Source organism: Brassica oleracea, chromosome C9 (assembly GCF_000695525.1).
Source record: "Brassica oleracea var. oleracea cultivar TO1000 chromosome C9, BOL, whole genome shotgun sequence".
Classification (NCBI taxonomy): domain Eukaryota; kingdom Viridiplantae; phylum Streptophyta; class Magnoliopsida; order Brassicales; family Brassicaceae; genus Brassica; species Brassica oleracea.
The window spans coordinates 52,515,684-52,533,882 of record NC_027756.1 but is presented as its reverse complement, the minus strand read 5'-3'; the positions used below and the strand labels follow the sequence as shown (position 1 = coordinate 52,533,882).

At 37.7% G+C, this 18,199-nt stretch overlaps 4 protein-coding genes and 1 non-coding gene across 5 annotated transcripts; 2 read left to right on the top strand and 3 right to left on the bottom strand.

Annotated features, from left to right (window-relative positions):
* Nucleotides 1-3,055: 3,055 nt before the first annotated feature.
* On the bottom strand, nt 3,056-4,172 carry LOC106316917 (40S ribosomal protein S14-2). The gene is made up of 6 exons (XM_013754779.1): nt 4,134-4,172; nt 3,866-3,985; nt 3,736-3,781; nt 3,511-3,596; nt 3,292-3,421; nt 3,056-3,213 (listed from the first exon to the last, which is right to left on the bottom strand). Exons 1-6 carry the CDS (start codon nt 4,134-4,136, stop codon nt 3,146-3,148), a joined length of 453 nt encoding a protein of 150 aa, XP_013610233.1. The 5' UTR covers nt 4,137-4,172; the 3' UTR covers nt 3,056-3,145.
* Nucleotides 4,173-4,259: 87 nt separating this feature from the next.
* TRNAL-UAG lies at nt 4,260-4,339 on the bottom strand. Its single transcript has one exon. It is a non-coding gene; the product is annotated as a tRNA-Leu (tRNA).
* Nucleotides 4,340-4,637: 298 nt separating this feature from the next.
* On the bottom strand, nt 4,638-7,702 carry LOC106313335 (sorting nexin 1). Its single transcript, XM_013751128.1, has 10 exons — nt 7,423-7,702; nt 7,176-7,311; nt 6,570-6,703; nt 6,339-6,413; nt 5,735-5,894; nt 5,477-5,610; nt 5,323-5,391; nt 5,128-5,207; nt 4,987-5,047; nt 4,638-4,912 (listed from the first exon to the last, which is right to left on the bottom strand). The coding sequence occupies exons 1-10, from the start codon at nt 7,567-7,569 to the stop codon at nt 4,703-4,705; spliced, it is 1,206 nt and encodes a 401-aa protein (XP_013606582.1). The 5' UTR covers nt 7,570-7,702; the 3' UTR covers nt 4,638-4,702.
* A 4,792-nt stretch (nt 7,703-12,494) lies between these two features.
* LOC106316117 (putative sucrose transport protein SUC6) lies at nt 12,495-14,453 on the top strand. Its single transcript, XM_013753986.1, has 4 exons — nt 12,495-12,983; nt 13,070-13,897; nt 13,994-14,057; nt 14,204-14,453. The coding sequence occupies exons 1-4, from the start codon at nt 12,567-12,569 to the stop codon at nt 14,371-14,373; spliced, it is 1,479 nt and encodes a 492-aa protein (XP_013609440.1). The 5' UTR covers nt 12,495-12,566; the 3' UTR covers nt 14,374-14,453.
* Nucleotides 14,454-15,189: 736 nt separating this feature from the next.
* On the top strand, nt 15,190-17,930 carry LOC106316378 (mitochondrial fission protein ELM1). Its single transcript, XM_013754253.1, has 11 exons — nt 15,190-15,405; nt 15,506-15,647; nt 15,757-15,826; nt 15,946-16,042; nt 16,179-16,328; nt 16,409-16,535; nt 16,612-16,724; nt 16,804-16,867; nt 16,941-17,034; nt 17,113-17,221; nt 17,352-17,930. Exons 1-11 carry the CDS (start codon nt 15,229-15,231, stop codon nt 17,451-17,453), a joined length of 1,245 nt encoding a protein of 414 aa, XP_013609707.1. The 5' UTR covers nt 15,190-15,228; the 3' UTR covers nt 17,454-17,930.
* The last annotated feature ends 269 nt before the right edge of the window (nt 17,931-18,199 follow it).

Below are 18,199 nucleotides of genomic sequence, written 5' to 3'. Positions count from 1 at the left end.
GAGGAATTATTTACGAGGAAATAACGAGGAAATGTTTACGACCATTTTACGAGGAAATCATTTCGTGGTTGTTACGTGTATTTTGCGAGGAAAATCTTTCAAGGTATTTACGTGTAGATTACGAGGAACTGTTTTCGAGTTATTTACGAGGAATTGTAGCGACGCCCTTACGAGGAATTGTAGCGACATCTTTACGACGAATCGTTCTACTTCGTCTTTACGACGAAATATATTCCTCGCTAAGTTACGACGAATTAGCGAGGAAATATGTGTTACGACGGACGTGTAACGAGCAAACGCGTTTCCTCGCTAATTCGTCGTAAAGCCTCTTTTACGACGAAATAACAAGGAAAATCGCCCTCGTTAAGATTATGTTTTCTTGTAGTGTTTTATTCAACAACGATAATTAAACTGAAACAAAGGGAGTAGTAAACTGGTTTTTAATGAAAACTCACTAATTACCTGATCACTGATTAGACGTTGTTTCACGTGACAAGAACCCAAAACCTTAGCTTATAATAGTTTTTCTAAAACTAAAATGTTCATCAGATTCCTAGCATTTCCAACATGTTCAGCATCTCAACCAATGACGGAGCTAGGGTTGCATTTTATAGGGTCATAATGGATTTATTTTAGGTAAAAAAAGATATATGTGAAGTTTGAACTCAAAACATAGGAGTCAACCAAATATTTTTAACCAGTTTGCCACAATAACAACAATATATTTCAGTGTACAACTTATATTTTATCAATTTCATAGGGGTCAGTTGACCCCCTCTCCCTCAGATGGCTCTGCCACTGATCTCAACTAATAAAGTAACTAATAATGGTTTTAGTCTGTTGTTAAAATTAAAATTTAACTACCTAAGACAAAATATAAGAAAATAATAATAATAATAATCTGCAATTTAGAAAATTGAATTTTGCCGGCCAGAGATGCTCCCTGAACCTATTTTTTTACTCGAGCTTAGCTGTAAAAGCTCTTAATTAATCTTGTACTATTTTTTATCAACCCTAGTATTCCTTCCGTTTTAGGTTTATGCACACTGATTAAGAAAACATTTAATTTTACTTATTTTTGAAATAAAATCATCATTACCTGTAAACCTAACCATATTTATTTCAATAAAAAAATTAGAGAATATTGTTAATAGATTTTGCATTAAAAATATAAAACATACGGTTATCTTACAAGGACAATTAGATTGAAACAAAGGAAATACTATTTAAAACTGATCAGTTTACAGCATTTGGAGCCAACATATTTTTGTGTGACAACAACCAAAGAAAGAAAGAAAAAGACATACATATTATTGCAACAAAGCATATAATTAATGGCTGACAAGGAGCTTAATATGAACGTGAGAGACGACAACGTAAGTGAAGAAACTGATCTCTTCACTTCCTACATACGAAGATTCACTAGTTAAGCTCTGCAAGTACCAAGGATGTTGGTATTACTACAACACTCTCCAAGCTGTCATCAACTTCCAGAATAATTTTCAGCCGCAAGACACTGACATTATCTGCATATAAATCTTAAATGTAAAAAAAAAATTTTGCCCTAGGACTCTTAACAATGTTGAGTCGGCCCTGTTGATAACTTGAGCGGTTTGGAGGTCAACAGAACAGGGAAAACGCTGACGAACGTCGATCACAATAGCTTTTTCCGCAAAGGAGAAGTTGGTGGCTGGAAAAATTATCTAACTCCCGAAATGGAGAACAAAATCGACATGATCATTGATGAGGAACTAAAAGGCTCGGGTTTGACTTTCTAGACTTGTTTTACTTTTTCATGTTTGTTTGTACCTTTTATTTTTTTTCAATGCGTTGTATAGGCATGGGCATTCGGGGTCCCAATCGGGTTTCGATTTTTCGGGTTTATCAAAATCAGTCCCATTCGGATTATATGAAAGTTCGGTTCGGGACCGGTTCGGGTCGGGGTTAGTAAATCTTCAAAGAACCGGCAACCCAATATACTTTCGGGTTCGGGTCCCAATCGGTTTTTCGGTTTAAAAGTACCTGATTCTTACCTATTTTATAACCAAAACATGAGTAAAATCGGTTTTTCAGTTTTAAAATATCTGATTTGTACCTATTTTGTAACCAAAACTGAAGTAAAATCGATTCAAAAATAAGGAACATCAACCGTGATCATTTATAATCAAACGAAAAGTAAACATATTTACTGATAAAAAGAAAACCAAATAAATAAAAGCATAAAACGAAAACAAGTTCTCATAAAATGAGAAACATTGTTTAACAAAAACAAAATCTAAATACTTCAAGATTCAACGGCCATCTTCAACCATCAACCTTCATGTAATAGAACCACCAACCTTCATGTAATAGATAAGTATTTTAGATGTTCAATATTTCTTAGTGTATTTTGGATACATATTAGGAATTGCGATCATGTTTGGTTCAAGATCTTTTCGAGGTTTTGAATGTTTCGGGTTCTATCGGATATCCATTTAGATTCAGGTTCGGTTCGGATAATACCCATAACCCGAAATACCACAAAACAAGATCCATTCGGTATTTACATCAGGTTCAGATCGGTTTAGATTCATTTTTATCGGATCGGATTCGGTTCGGGTTGGGTTTTCGGGTTTGGTTTATTTGCCCAGCCCTAGCGTTGTAATAAGATTTTCCTTCTGCCATGTATCTTACATTCTCTACTTTGAATTTGAACGGTGGTAAAATGAATGAAGAAAAACATTAAATATTTTTTATCATTCCTAAAAAATTATACCATTTAAGAAGAAATTTTTTTTTCTTTACCATTTATGACTAATAATTTTTCTTCGGTCCCTAGTGTTATTTGTATGGCCAAGGGTCAGACCCTTTGATTTCACACATCTTTTAAATTTTAAATGCAAACCGAAATTTTTTTATTTGTTGTCTCTCTTCTTTTAGAACCTCGTGTGTTTCTTTGTCCTATTTTTTTCTTCGTTTTTATTTTTTAATTGGGTTAGCTAAACAACTAAATAGATTTTTTCAGACTAATTTTATCTTTAATTAAACATCTTCAGTGATGTATCATATAAAAGAAATGAAATGCAAAGTTATTAAAACAATAGCAACAAGAGTTCCGGGGAATTAGAAAGTAGCACCAAATGAGAGATTGTGAGAAAGAAACAAATCAGAGACGTCTTCCCCTTCTACCACCCTTTCTACGGGTGCTATCAGTTGGAATTGGAGTCACATCCTCTGCAACACATTGGAATAAGTTATTTATTTATTTTTTAATAATTGTCATTACAACGAGAGAGAGAGATAAATGTTTACCAATGCGACCAATCTTCATGCCAGAACGAGCAAGAGCTCGTAGAGCAGACTGAGCCCCAGGACCTGGAGTCTTGGTCTTGTTCCCTCCAGTGGCACGGAGCTTCACATGCATAGCTGTAATGCCAAGCTCCTGAGGTAAATCACAATTGTAACCACGGTTCAAAAAAAAAGTCTCAAAAACAGCTCTAAATATATATAATATAATAGATATAATAAAACCTTGCATCTTTGAGCAACATCTTGAGCAGCAAGCATAGCAGCATAAGGAGAGGACTCATCACGATCAGCCTTCACTTTCATTCCACCTGCAACCAATTTTCACACTCATCACCCCGAGAAATACAACTCTAACCCTAAAGCATCATCTAATAACAAATCCATCTAAGTAAATTTGTAAGACCTTTTTGCAAAATATTAACATATAAAAAGGATAGGGGACTTTACCAGTGATACGAACGAGAGTTTCCCTTCCAGACAGATCAGTCACATGCTGCAAAAAAATTGTAATAAAGATTTTAACGTAAATGAGAGTATTCAAGAAAAAAGAAAAAAAAAAAGACAAAGAGAAACTTACAATGAATGTGTCATTGAAGGAAGCAAAGATATGAACAACTCCAAAAACCTGCTCACCATCGCGGACAGCTGGGCCTAGAGTCACAGTTTCCTCCTTGGGCTCTCTTGTCTTTCTCCTCGACTATATATACATATAAGCACATACAGAGTGAGAGAGAGAGAGAGAGAGAGAGAGAGAGAGAGAGAGAGAGACAGAGCACACCCAGTTACTACTATCTACAAGAAAAGTATCCATGGAGTAGAAGATAGGTTTAGAGAAACTGGTTTACCATAGCTGCAGATGGTTAAGGTTTAGTGGAATATCACCGGCGACGAACTACTTTAATAAAAATAGGGTTTAGTAATTGACTTAAAGACCCCTGGATAACGTAAAATTCCATAACGAACAAAAAGGGTGACAGCTGTGGGAATTGAACGCACGCCCTTGCGGACCAGAGCCTAAATCTGGCGCCTTAGACCACTCGGCCAAACTGTCTTGTTGTTCCAGTAGCTAACTTAATTTATACTCAATTTATACAACAATAAATCGGAAAGTAAATATTCCATACATCCAAGTGGCATCACATGAACAAAGACTGAAGCTCAGCTGAGATTGTATAAAAGCTACCGAGTTTTGGTATAATTTAGTTGATTTATAATGTAGTTATCATGAAATCTTGATTTAAAAGAAGAAACCTCAGTTTTAAATATTTGTATGTGATTAAGAGACTTCAGCATACAATATATCTTTACAAGTGGAAGGAAACGAGGCAAGTTTATAACTAAAAGTTGGAGTTCACCAAAACACCAGAAATTGTTAGAAAACCAAAACACACACAAAAACAAGTCTTTTTTTTATTCAAGCAGAAGAAGCAGCTTCAAGTTTGGGAAGAAGAGCTCTCCAAGCATCAGCGATACCGTTTGCTAAGCGGGCTTGTCCTTTGGCAAACTGATGGAACGCTACTCCCATCTCTTCCGTCTTCTGTTCTTGGAACCTCACTATCTCCTCATTCATCCTCTTCACTATCCTCTCAAATCTTATCGTTGCTTCCTCGCTCTCTGCTTTCATCTGCATTATTATTATTATCGAGTTAACGCACCAAAAAGATGTCTTCAAGAGAAAGATTAAGTTGGAGTTGTTACCTCTCTGTATTCGATCTCAGCTTCTCCTACTTTGTCAGAGCGTGTGAGCATGAGTTTGTCACTGCAATAACAACAGAGAAAATTTAATAGAATGTTCCAATAGTAGAGAACAGACACGAGAGAGAGAAGCCATCATCATACAGGTTTATTTCCTTTAACTTTGTTGTTTCGGCCAATTCACAATGTTGCTTGAATGCAGTGGCTCGTTCTGCTATGGTTGCCTGGTTAAACACAAAACAGAAACAAGAGGGTCGAGTTTTATGTGTAGTGTCCAAAACTAGTAAAACGCAGCAGGCAAGAGAATCCAATCCCAAAGGCGAAGGCTGGAGAACTCACCTTAATCGACTGCACATAACGAACATAGTCCTTCAAGGGTTCCTCGAAGTTCATCAGGACTTGTTGAGCCTACAAATAGTGTACGGGTAGATCTATAAAAGCATACAACAGAAGTAGGATAATAGCATATATGCAAATGTGGCAATACACATACCTCTTTCTGGAGCTTAATCGATACCAGTTCGGATTTGGTGCCAAGATCGGAAAATAATTTTCCTGTAGGTTCACCCTCGCAAGCCCCAAGAAGCTTTACAGCCTTGCCAAAATCCAACAGTGACTGGCCCAACTCTGCCATCAGGTTAAAAAAAAAAAGAAAAATCAAATTTGAAGATCCATCACAGAGATTAGCAAAGGAAAGAATGGAATGTGTGAGAGAGACGTTATAGATGGACTTGTGATGTATTTTTACTACCTCTATGCCTCTTGACGAGGCGATACGCATGCTTTTGAGCCTCGGCTAAGTGGTTCTCAAGCTCGAAAATGTAGTGTTTAAGCTTCTCATATTCAGGAGTAGTTTCTTCCACAGGTTTTTCTTTTCCGAGGACAGCATCGCTAACTTTTGATTGCACATCCTGTAAGATAATAGAGCACCCCTAAAGTTAACAAAGGGCATGAAACATAGCGAGAAGAATGAAAGGAACTCAAAAATAAATTCCACATTTACTAAGTCTTTATTTTGCGTTTGGATTTCAATCTTATATTTAAGTAAACCATAATGGCGGCTTGTAACTCTTATAGTTATAACAATGTGAAGAATTACTGGCAAGAAATGCTAATTTCATAATAAACGTCCTAGTAGTTAAGTAACCAAAATGGAAGCTTTCAACTCTCACAGATAACTTAACTTACAGGCAAGAAATGACAGAGAACAATGCCATATTAAGTGAGTCCAGTATTGGCTCCACAAGCTAAAATTTAGATTGAACTTCCTAATAGCATCCCAACATGTATATGCTGCTGGGTCTTGTATGATGTTGAAAACAGTTTTAACATGGTCAGGAAAAAGGAATGCTTACCCTGAACATTTGCATAAAATCTGCAGGCTTCTTATTGAATATACCAGTTTCCTGAAACCTGAATCTTTCCATTGTCTGAAAAGAAAGGTAAACTGTCAAATCCTAAGAAAAAAAAAACCTTCCAAAAATAAAAAGTACAGTCCCTCAGGGACGCAGTACATGCAATTTATTAGCATTCTTAAGTGAAAAAACCACAAAAATCGCCAGAAATGTAGAGACAAGGTCGCTTACCTCTTCATCAGCTTGCAAAAAGGTCCTGAGATCCTCACTCTGCTGAAGCTCAGGGTGTGACGCTATCCGATTAACAAATATATCCAACGCTGCTCGCCTCATTTCAATAAATTCAGCACTAAAGCGGAATTTCTCTGCCAAAAAAAAGTAGTATTAAGTTAATACTATTAACAACCATATTGTTGACTCCACCCACTGTACTAAAGATCTAACAGAGCTTGAGCGCCAAGAGAAAAAAAAACTACATTCATGATGGTAATCAGAAACTTCTTAACTGATAACCAACCTAAAGCTAATTGAACAAAGGAAACCCAGATGACAAATTCTCCATACAATACTCTCTGAAACCCATCAATCAATTTCACAGATACAGACATGTATATACATCATCAACAAAGCATCTCTTAAACTACATTCACGATGGTAATCAGAAACCTCTTAACTGATAACTAACCAAAAGCTAATTGAGCAAAGGAAACCAAGATAACAAATTCTCCATACAATACTCTCTCAAAACCATCAATCAACTTTACAGATAGAGAAACATATCTCTTTTGAGTCAAAATAGATAATGTGTTCTAAGTAGAGAAAGGTTAGCTACTTTACCAACAGCACTCTTCTCAGGGAGAGGAGGAACGAAAACGCCCTTGTACTTCTCGAAAAGCCGATCCCTCAACCACACAAAATCACTGTACCGTCTGATAACAATCTTCTCCGGCCCTTGATACTCCGGCAAGTTCGTCTGCCTCAAAATTAATACAATTCGTCACAAATTCGAGCTTCTTTATCATCCAATTAGATAGAATCGCGACAACAAGGAAACCCTAGACTAAGAATCAGGGTTGAATAAGACCTTGGTGATGACTCGGTAAGAGATGTAAGCTTGAACGCCATTGCCTAATTTGACGGGATCGGTGACGGAAGCTGACAAATAGGGCTGAGACGACGGAGATCTGGGGCTCTGCATCACGTTCCTCGCTTGCTCTGTGCTGCTCTCCATCAACCAACAACCAACGACCCGATAGCTCGATAAAACCCGGTTTAGTCAATGTTCTCTCCTTTAGAGTGGCTTGGTTTAGTAATTTTTACTCGCAATAGTTTATTCACGTGTTTGTGTTTGGTTTAACTTTCGGTGCACAAGCAAGAAAGCTTTCGTTCAATTAGAGGTCATCAGACTTTTATCTTTTTTTTTTTCCATCAAATTTTGTTTTAACAAAAAGAACGGGTCAAGCCCAGCAGCCGAAGTCCAAGTTCATGATGAACCATACAAAAAGCCCACAATACTAACGGGCTACAAACAAACAATGGTCGAAGCCCAAATAAGCTAAACACGCCCGAGGCCCAAAACTCAAATCCAGCACCGACAGGCTCGTGTACGCGTGCGTCGAGGAGGCTGGAACGAGACACGTGTGGAGATCTTGACCGCCAATGCGCCACGCGTCGCTCCGCCTCACCAAGCCGCCGTACCCAATCATCGAAACCCTCGTTTCGCCGGAGCTCATAATCCCTTCAAGCCTCCACCGAAACCAAATATCTTCTTCACATTCCTGAAACCTTGTCGAAGAGCTTCATCCCTCTATAAAGATCTCATCCGACGGCGAAGCTTCATACCGTTAGAGATCAATGGCCGAGAACCTCTCTCGTACCATGACCATAACCCATACTCGAGCAAACAGACAACACCGAGAACCTGAAGCCGGCGACGTAAGACTAACGGAGCCTTCACCTCCCGGAAGCTTGAGCCGACGACGGCGAAGTTGAAGGAACTTCCGCCTCTCAGCGATTAAAACCGGCGGCGGCAGAGCTATCGTAGCCTCCACCTCTCAGAAACTCAAAACACGATCGTCTTCACCTCTCCAATCTTTCCAACCTCCACGTCTCCACTCCAGGTACAGGAACGCCACATGTGATGGCTGGCCAGAGCTCAGGCAAGGCGGATGCTGTAGGAACCGAGGATGAGACACAAGCGGATACTTTCAGCTTAAGGACGATGGTCTCCGGCGACGGCACGCACGCTCACGCGCCGGCCATACGCCGGAGATCTACTTTCTCTCTCTCTTCTCTCCCTTTCTCTCTCCACAGAAAGTGGCCCCTTCCCTTTCCCTTTCTCTATCAGACTTTTATCTTTAAACCGAACTAGAGTTTTTGACCCGATTTTAATTTTTACTTAAACAAATATTGTTTATCGGCAATTTTAAATGCATAGTTTATTTAGATATTTTTGGATTCTTACAAACTTACATGGACCGAAAGTATCCGACTCAAACCACGTCCAAAAATTTATACTATACGAATGAAGTTTAATTTTAAAACCTAAAAAATATTATATCCAAAAAAGTCGATTTGAACTTGAATGTCCATGTATAATTGATTATGTAAAATATAAAAAGTTTTTTGTTAACCGGTTTGAATTTTTGTCACGAATAAAGCAATTTAATTTAAACATATAAAATTACTATCGTTATTTAACACATAAAATAAAAGATATCGAATTATTATATTCAATATAATTAATGAAAAGGTTAGGAAGAGTGAACAAAAGAAAATGCAATAAAACACTTTAAAATATGTAAGTTCTGTTTTTACTTTGTAATAAATGATGTTGAATTAATTAGAAAATATAATAAATGGAGTGTTTAGAATTAGTTTTAGGAAAAAAGTATGTTAAAAATCACTTAAAAATAGACAAGTATTATTTTGAACTTCAGTTTTAATAATTAGAATTACTCCAGAATTTTTTTAAAAATAAATTAAAACTTATAAAATGAAATCATTAATTAGGTTAATATACTATATAATAACACTGGGAAATGAAAAATAAAAAATAAATCATCAAATATGTATAAATGGATTACATATAGAGAATGCCTTTTTAGAATAGTTTTCATTAGAAGTTTATGATATGTTTCAGCAATATGTGTGGATTTTGATTACCTTACAACAAATGTTAAATATATACTAATTTAAATTAGGAACAGTCTCTCTCTAGGTTCTTCTAAAATTAAAACAGCTTTTGGTGGCCGGCGTGCACTCTTGCCGTCGGTCGACACCCTCTTTTGTTTATTTTGTTTTTCTGATGCATTCTACAGATCCATATTTCTTCGGGTTAGCCGAAATCTTCTTCCGTTGCGGATCTTACGTCTTCGCTAGACGATGTTTTGTTGTGTTTCCTTGTTCTTCTTTGAAGCTGAACCTCAATCAAATTCTTTTATCTTCGATGAAGAACATTCTACTTTCCACTGGTTTTAATTGAATCCCGATGGCCAATGAATCGGAATTTCTTTTCTTACCGTTTCACTTTAATCAATTTACAAAGAGAATCAGTCTTTTTGTCGATTTAGCCATATATGGCGTTTAGAAAAGCATCACTATCTGGAATTGATTGGGTTTGATGGATTTTTGGAGTCACTTCGAAGGAGATCAAGAAGAGTTGGCGCTTATAGCGGTCCAACGAATGTTCTTTCTTCAAGTTGACTAAAGCTTCTTTGGTCCTAATCAACGGTGAAAGAGGGCATCTCTGATTAGGAGGTCGCGGTTGTAGTGGAAAGTATCTTCAGATCGGGAAGAACGGGGCACCGGAACTGAGTATGGATCGTCACAAAAGTACATCAAGACAGAGGAGCACTGCTACGGCGGACCAGTGGCGGAGCGGCGCCGACAATTTCATCTCGCGCATGGAAGCCATGTGTCCACTTCGTGTTACTAAGAGGCCGAAAAATTAATCATGTTTCTTGAATAGTGTCGGTTCATGCTTTTGGGTTTAATGTTGTAAATTTATGTTTTTGTTTATGGGTCTTAATGTTCTAAGCCCGCCTGGGGTAAACAAACCTTTTAGGCTGTTTTAATGAAATTGGATTGACAAAAAAAAAAAAAAATTAGGAACAAAGAAGTAGCAATAATCCACGCATCTGATTTGTCGTCGTCACCAGTCAGCATGCCATGATGCAAGCAAACACAATCAAATATCAGAAAGCTTTATATGTATTAGTTAGTCATAGATAGCAATAGAAGAAGTTTCCAAGGACGAGTGCTGCAATGCAATGCAACAAACGTCATAGTAAACAATACAAGAGATTCATTACTAGTTTTTGAACGTCATATGAAGTAAGCTCAGTTTTCAAATTTTCCCCGATTTTGGTCACATTTTCACATATTATCAAATCCAAAATTTCCAGTGAAGTAGCCGTAAACATCGACACTTACATGATTTTATCTTAGTATTTAGAAATAAAAGATTTGGGAATCCATGGTGCGACTTTCCCTTTTCGTTTTATTTTGTTTGTTCTTGTCTTGTGAATAAAAGTTTGCAGATTTCGAACTCGGCAAAACAATAGATATAAAAGTGAATAGAATCAAGCAGCCAGGTTACAGAAGAAGATCTAACAATGTAACGAAAACTACTAAATGTATACTCTAACAATGAGATAAGAATGTAACGAAAACTATTAAATGTAATCTCTAACAACATCAATAATCGTACTGGTCTACTCCGGGTTTCAACCATCTAAGTTATTCAACGAAAGAATCTTCAGCTCCTGAGAGTCGAGCTGACTACAAAAAATACTATACATGTTATAACATATCACCGATAATGTAACGAATAATCTTTGATGCTTTCAGACCAATCTACACAACTCGCCAACATAAATTCCCCAACTAAACGATGATGCTAAGAAGTTTAAACTTTGTCTAGAAAATAATTTCTTTGTTACAAAAAAAAGGTGAGTTAATTCGTTGACAAAGTTTAAAGTTCTTAGAATCATCCTTTAGCCCCTTATGGAATCGCAACAGAGAGATCACTAAAAAAAACAAATCAATTGATAAAACTATGGTGGAATCAGAATATCAATAAGCAAAATTTGGTACATTTTTCCAAAACATTTAATGTCTTGATTCACGTTTTATTTGTTCCTCATTTTCCACCCTTTTCCAAAAAAAAAAAAAAAAAAACAATTTAACAAATAAAAATATGTATTCAACCAGATTATAAAGCACGAGATACTGTAAACTCGAATTAGGATCTGAAAATCCCCTAACGCTAACATCTCTAGCAGATAAAAATATTAAATTTATATCCGAAGAGAGTAGAGAAAAGGTGACTACAGATCCTAATGACGAAAACGGCCTCGTGCCGAGAAAAAAAAATCAGGAAGAAAAAAGGCGGATGAGTTGCTTAGGAGAACCCTAAAGAACAAACCCTATGGTTTTTTTCAATATAGCGCAGCTATGACTCGACACGCTTCCATTGAGCTTTTTTGGAAGGCGATCTTAAGGGCTGCGCGCTTAACAAATGAGAAGAACATCGTTCTAAAAAATACACCCTAATTCGCTACGAATACACCATAGGAATTCAGACAAGAGCAGCGAGTAAGCTTTATATATGGGAGACATGTTCTGCCCTAATCCAGCCTCCTACGTGGCTTTTGAATATTGAACTTAAGGCCCATCGTAAGCCCATGTTCTATTAAGCCCATATAACATGATCGTCACAAAGATACTACTGGAAATGTCACACAAGTAAAGTGTCTCGTGTCAAAACATTTCGATGGAATGATTTAGGAAAATATGTTAGTACTGTTATAAAAACAAATCTAACAAGGATATATATGCGTTAGATAGGTTAGTATAATAACTGGATTTTGTCACTAATATCTGTTACATGTCAACATAATTAGATGGGAATGGATTAAAAAGTAACGGATTTTTGTTAATGCAGTATTTATAGTTTATAGTTTTATACCAACATTACGTTTTGACTTTACCATTATTATAAAACAAATTATCTAACAAGGATATGTGAGTTACAGCATTGTATACAAATATTTACTTCACAAAACAGCTGTGATGCAACTTCAAACGAATATTCAGTTATGTTATACATTCCAAAAATATAATGTTCGACAGTTATCAAAGATCACACTCCTCTTCACCTTCCCTATATACATCTCTCGTCTCATCCATCACAAACACACAAAAGAAAACAAATTGTAAGTCGACATGAGTTCCCTCCAAGACGCGAAAAATGGGGCGGTGTTAGAGACGCAGTCGTCGTCTTCCACGGTGGTGGTACATTCTGGTGAACCATCACCGCTTAGAAAAATCATATCCGTATCTTCTATCGCCGCCGGTGTACAGTTCGGGTGGGCTCTACAGCTATCTCTCCTGACTCCATACGTTCAGCTTCTCGGAATCCCACACAAGTGGTCCTCCCTCATCTGGCTATGTGGTCCCATCTCCGGCATGCTCGTACAACCAACAGTCGGTTACTACAGCGACCGATGCACCTCAAGATTCGGTCGTCGCCGTCCCTTTATCGCTTCCGGAGCCATCCTCGTCGCCGTCGCTGGTTTACTCATCGGGTACGCCGCTGATCTCGGCAAGCTAGCTGGAGACAAACTCGACGAGACTGTGAAGGTACATATTATTCGAAAAACAGTTACATTCTTTGCAACAATATTTTTTTTTATTTGAACAAATTTAACGTGTGTTAAAAAAAAAAGGTACGTGCCATATGGTTCTTCGCTCTTGGTTTCTGGATCCTGGACGTAGCCAACAACACTCTCCAAGGACCTTGCCGCGCGTTCCTTGCAGATTTAGCCGCGGGGGACGCGAGGAAAACGCGGACCGCAAACGCGTTTTTCTCGTTCTTCATGGCTGTCGGAAACATTTTGGGGTACGCGGCGGGGTCGTACACCAACCTCCACAAGATGTTTCCGTTCACGATGACTAAAGCGTGCGATGTATACTGCGCGAATCTCAAGAGCTGTTTCTTCCTCTCCATCATTCTCCTCCTGGTCCTCACCGTTGTGTCGCTCTACTACGTCAAAGACAAGCAATGGGAGAAAGAAGACACAGACGTGAAAACTCCGTTCTTCGGAGAGATCCTTGGAGCCTTCAAGGTGATGGAGCGTCCCATGTGGATGTTAATAATAGTCACGGCGTTAAACTGGATCGCTTGGTTCCCTTTTCTTTTGTTCGATACTGACTGGATGGGTCGTGAGGTGTACGGTGGAGACTCGGGAGGAAACGAAATTTCGAAGAAGCTTTATAACCAAGGAGTACACGTTGGTGCGTTGGGACTGATGTTAAACGCGATCGTTCTTGGGTTCATGTCGCTTGGTGTTGAATGGATTAGTAGGAAAATGGGCGGAGCTAAACGGCTATGGGGAGTTGTGAACTTTATCCTAGCAGTGTGTTTGGGCATGACGGTTTTGGTTACAAAGTTGGCGGATGATCACCGGAAAACCGCCGGTGAATTCGCCGGTCCGACCGGTGGCGTTAGAGCTGGGGCATTGACTCTCTTTGCTCTTCTTGGTATTCCACTAGCTGTAAGTCTCCAACTTGTCTTTTTCCCATTCTCTTGTTACAATCGTTAATTATTCCGTCAGTCATATTAACCCATTTTGCTGGTATTATTATTATAGGTCACTTTCAGTATCCCCTTCGCACTAGCTTCCATAATATCAAGTAGCTCTGGCGCCGGCCAAGGTATTGTTTTTTCTTCTTTTCATCTAAATTTACATTATTAAGTAAAACGTATGATTTTATTCATTTTTTTATAACATAAATATTAAGATATTATCAAATTAAAAAAGGGTGTCGCTTTTCTCTAACATAGCAAACTCTACGTACAGGACTTTCATTGGGAGTTCTAAATTTGGCAATCGTGATACCACAAATGGTGGTGTCACTTGGATCTGGACCGTTCGATTCGTGGTTTGGAGGTGGAAACCTACCAGGATTTGTGTTTGGAGCTATTGCAGCGGCACTCAGTGGCGTAGTCGCATTTACCGTTCTGCCTTAGTTTTCTTTTACGTTTGTATATGTATGTTTTATCAATGCCAGCTCTAATAATTTAATACCCCCTAGACCAAGCACAAAAATGTTGGCCATGTTTAAATGAATGTTTCTCTCTGTAAAAACTTCCTTGTGTTTATACATATAAATGTTATGAAATGTTATGATATCATCAGCTATTAATTGTTCATGTCACAAAAAAAAACTATTGATTTGTTGAAGTAGTAACAGTCCAGATTTATAGGAAAACGTTAGGTAAAATCATAATATAAACAAGGTTAAAGTTCAAAAAAAAAGAAACACAAGTTTAAGTGGTATATAAGATAAATAATACGACAATTCTCTCAAATATTTTAAGTTTTTGTCACAAAAATAGTCTTTATCAATAAAAAAAATGACCAAAATAGTCTCATTTTTATTTTGAGATTTTTAATTTTTAAATTTGAAACTCTTTCGCCAAAAATAGTTAAACTTAGGATAAAAATACATTTTTACCCTTTAATAAAACTTATTTTGATCATTTTTTTTTTTTTAAATTATTTTTATGACAAAAACTTAAAAAATAATATCCGAAGGAATTTCTCTAAATAATATATTAAATCACATAATATAACATTAACTTTATAAATAACAATTTATATATTCTTGAAACTAGTTTCAAAATTCGATAAACTCGATTCTTTTTGAATAAAAAACATTTCAAAACTCGACTCCATACAAAAATAAAACCACTCGGCGCCATTTTTCGGTTTAAATTGGTTTTCGGTTTATTCCGATTTCAATTAGTTCTCCTCATAATTCAATTTCGGTTCGTTGCCATATTCAATTTCCCAGAGAAGAAGAAGAAACTTCTTCAACCGTCATGCGACCAAAACCGTCACCGGAACTAGCCGTCACCGGTCCCTCCGAGAATCCCCAGGGAGGACTTTCCGGCGTAGTGAAGCGAGCTATTGTGATCGGGAACGGCTGCGCCGGCGCGGAGAATCAGTGCATCGGCCTTATTCGATCCTTAGGCCTTTTCGATCGCCACCTCTACTATGTAATCTCCATCCAGAAAACACTGTTCTTTCATCGTAGAATCGAAAGTTTGGCTCTTTATTCCATTTTTGAATGTTTATGAGTTTGTTTCTATTGTATAGAGTGTAGCTAGGCCAAGAGGAGGAATCTATAGGTGGCTTCATTGGCTTCCTATCTCTCTTTACAAAAAGCTTGGCCATTTCATCAGCTGTATATGTTCTGGATTCTCCATTAAAGCAAATGAATCGGGTTCCAGAAGATCTGGTACAATTCCAATGTGCCACTGCTATTTACACTTTGGAACATTGCTTAGTGAAATCAAAGACACAGCAAGTGATGTTTGGTAGTGATTTGTTTCTGAAAATGTCTTTAGGAATCAAGGATGTGTTTGAGGTGGCTGATGCGAAGCAGATTGCTGCCATGTCTCGTCGTACGTTTGACAAGTATATTAGCTTGGTTTTGCTCTTCAGAATTACAGTTTAATCTGCTCTCGAAAACAAGTTTTTTGCTTTGATCTTGAATCAGCTATGTCTGTCTATTTAAAGATTTTGTCTTATGATAGGAGTGGCCCTTTGTTAGTGGTGGCATCTGGTCGTGATACTATCTCTGTCGCAAGCTCCATAAGACGACTAGCTATGGATTATGTCTTTGTTGTTCAGGTTAAGTCTCTTCCTTTTAAAAAAACAATTTTTATGATGGTTTTTAGCAGATTTTCCCATGTGATTCTTGTTTTAACTTTGTCTTTGTGATGTGGTTGGATTAGCAAGCTGAGTTAGTTGTCCATTGTGCATTCAGGTGCAACATCCAAGGTCGCGTCTCGGGAGATTTGATCTAGTGATCACACCTCGTCATGATTACTTCTCTTTAACACCTGAAGGGAAGAAGCAAACTCCTTTCTTTCTCAGGCCATGGGTGACTCCACGTGAACCTCCAGGTAGAAATGTGGTACGTGTCATTTTCGATGTTCATTAAAAGGCGTTTTGATGACAACCAGTTGTTAACAAGCTTGAATTTATGGTATCCAGTTTCTCACTACTGGAGCTCTTCACAACGTTGACTCATCTACTCTGAGAAAGGCTGCTTTGGAATGGAAGGAAGAGTTTGCCTCGCTGTCAAAACCTTTGGTTGTAGTTAATATCGGAGGATCTACAAGTAATCACACGCATTGCCTGAACTTGAGTTGTCATTATAACTGTGATTAATTTAAACCTTTGTTAATTTTGTGTAGGGAACTGTTTGTATGGTGTTGATCTCGCTAAGCAGTTGTGTGGTATGCTTCAGAGTATCCTCTGGAGCTGTGGAAGCCTAAGAATATCTTTCTCAAGAAGAACACCTAAGAAGGTAAGTAGAACTCTCTCTAGAGAATATCACATTCATTTGGAGTGGATATGGTCATCATGTTTTCTCAATCTTTCTTCAGGTCAAAGAGATCATAATTAGAGAACTGAGGTCTAACACGAAAGTCTACATTTGGGATGGAAAAGGTGAAGATTTGTTGTTATTAACAGCTTATCAGTGTCAAAGTTTGATGCTTTCTCTTCTTCTTCCGTTTCTCAGAACCTAATCCGCATATGGGGCATCTAGCTTTAGCCGATGCTTTTATCATAACGGCTGACTCTATAAGTATGTTGAGCGAGGCATGTACTACGGGGTATGTTCAAGAGAACGACTACCTTTTTTTTTTTTCCCTCATTCTTTAGATGATACTGAAACTTCATTCTCGACGCAGGAAGCCAGTGTATGTTGTGGGTGCTGAACTGTGTACATGGAAATTTTCTGAATTTCAGAAGAGCCTTCATGAAAGAGGAGCTGTTCGATCTTTAACCGGCAAAGAAAATGTAATTCTAATAGTCTCTACTCCACATTTTGATAGCTTTAATCTGCGACATCCTTCTCTGTTTTTTGTTTTTTTTTTTGTGAATAGAATACTGACGTTAACTTCTACGTTGTATTGTCATATATGTCAAGATGGTTGAGAAGTGGAGTTACACTCCTCTTAACGATAATGCAGAGGCTGCAAAGCGTGTGATTCAAGATCTGGCTGAGCGTGGATGGAAAATTGAGTCATGAACAAGTTTTCCAGAGTAGTATCATATTAAGGTTGTGAATTAGCGCGATCTTTTTGAAGAGTAGATTATAAACTCAAGGTCATATTGTTAAGCTCATTGGTTGAACTAGTAGCGACAGGATTTTGTTAGTTCTTTTTTTGGAAAGATAATATAATAAAGAAGTTTTAAGTAGACGAGGAGATGGGAAGCACCACCAAACTGGTAAGGCGAAGCAAAGTTTTTTGGTGGCTTACAGCGACTAACCGATACGGCCTCTGGTAGCTAGAGGACGCTTGAGCCAGGGGAAGTAACTGCCACAGCGACTAACCGATACGGCATCTGTTTTTCTTGGTATGATGAAAGCAATTTTAGAGGTGTTGGGTTGTGTAGAGAGACACGAGCAAGCTTCGTTATTAACTTTTCACTTGCTCTTACTTCATTTGATCTTTGAATCTTTTGTTAGATTGTGTGGAATTAAAAGTAGTTATCATCTTCAACACTTCGGGAGACTCTGAATGGATGTAGCTTTCTCATGGGGTGTGTGTTCGTATATCCCGTTTTCATTACAGATGAAATTCACATATAATGCTTACGATTGTTTAAAATCGTTTTGAAAACAATTGTGGGATTCTTGTTTACAAAAAAAAAAAAACAATTGTGGGATTCTTACATTTGAAAATATATATATTTCGGGGGGGGCCTCCACGTCTAACGGATAAAGATCCTCGTATTGCCACGTCATCATCTCCTTCTCCCCCCCCCCCCCCC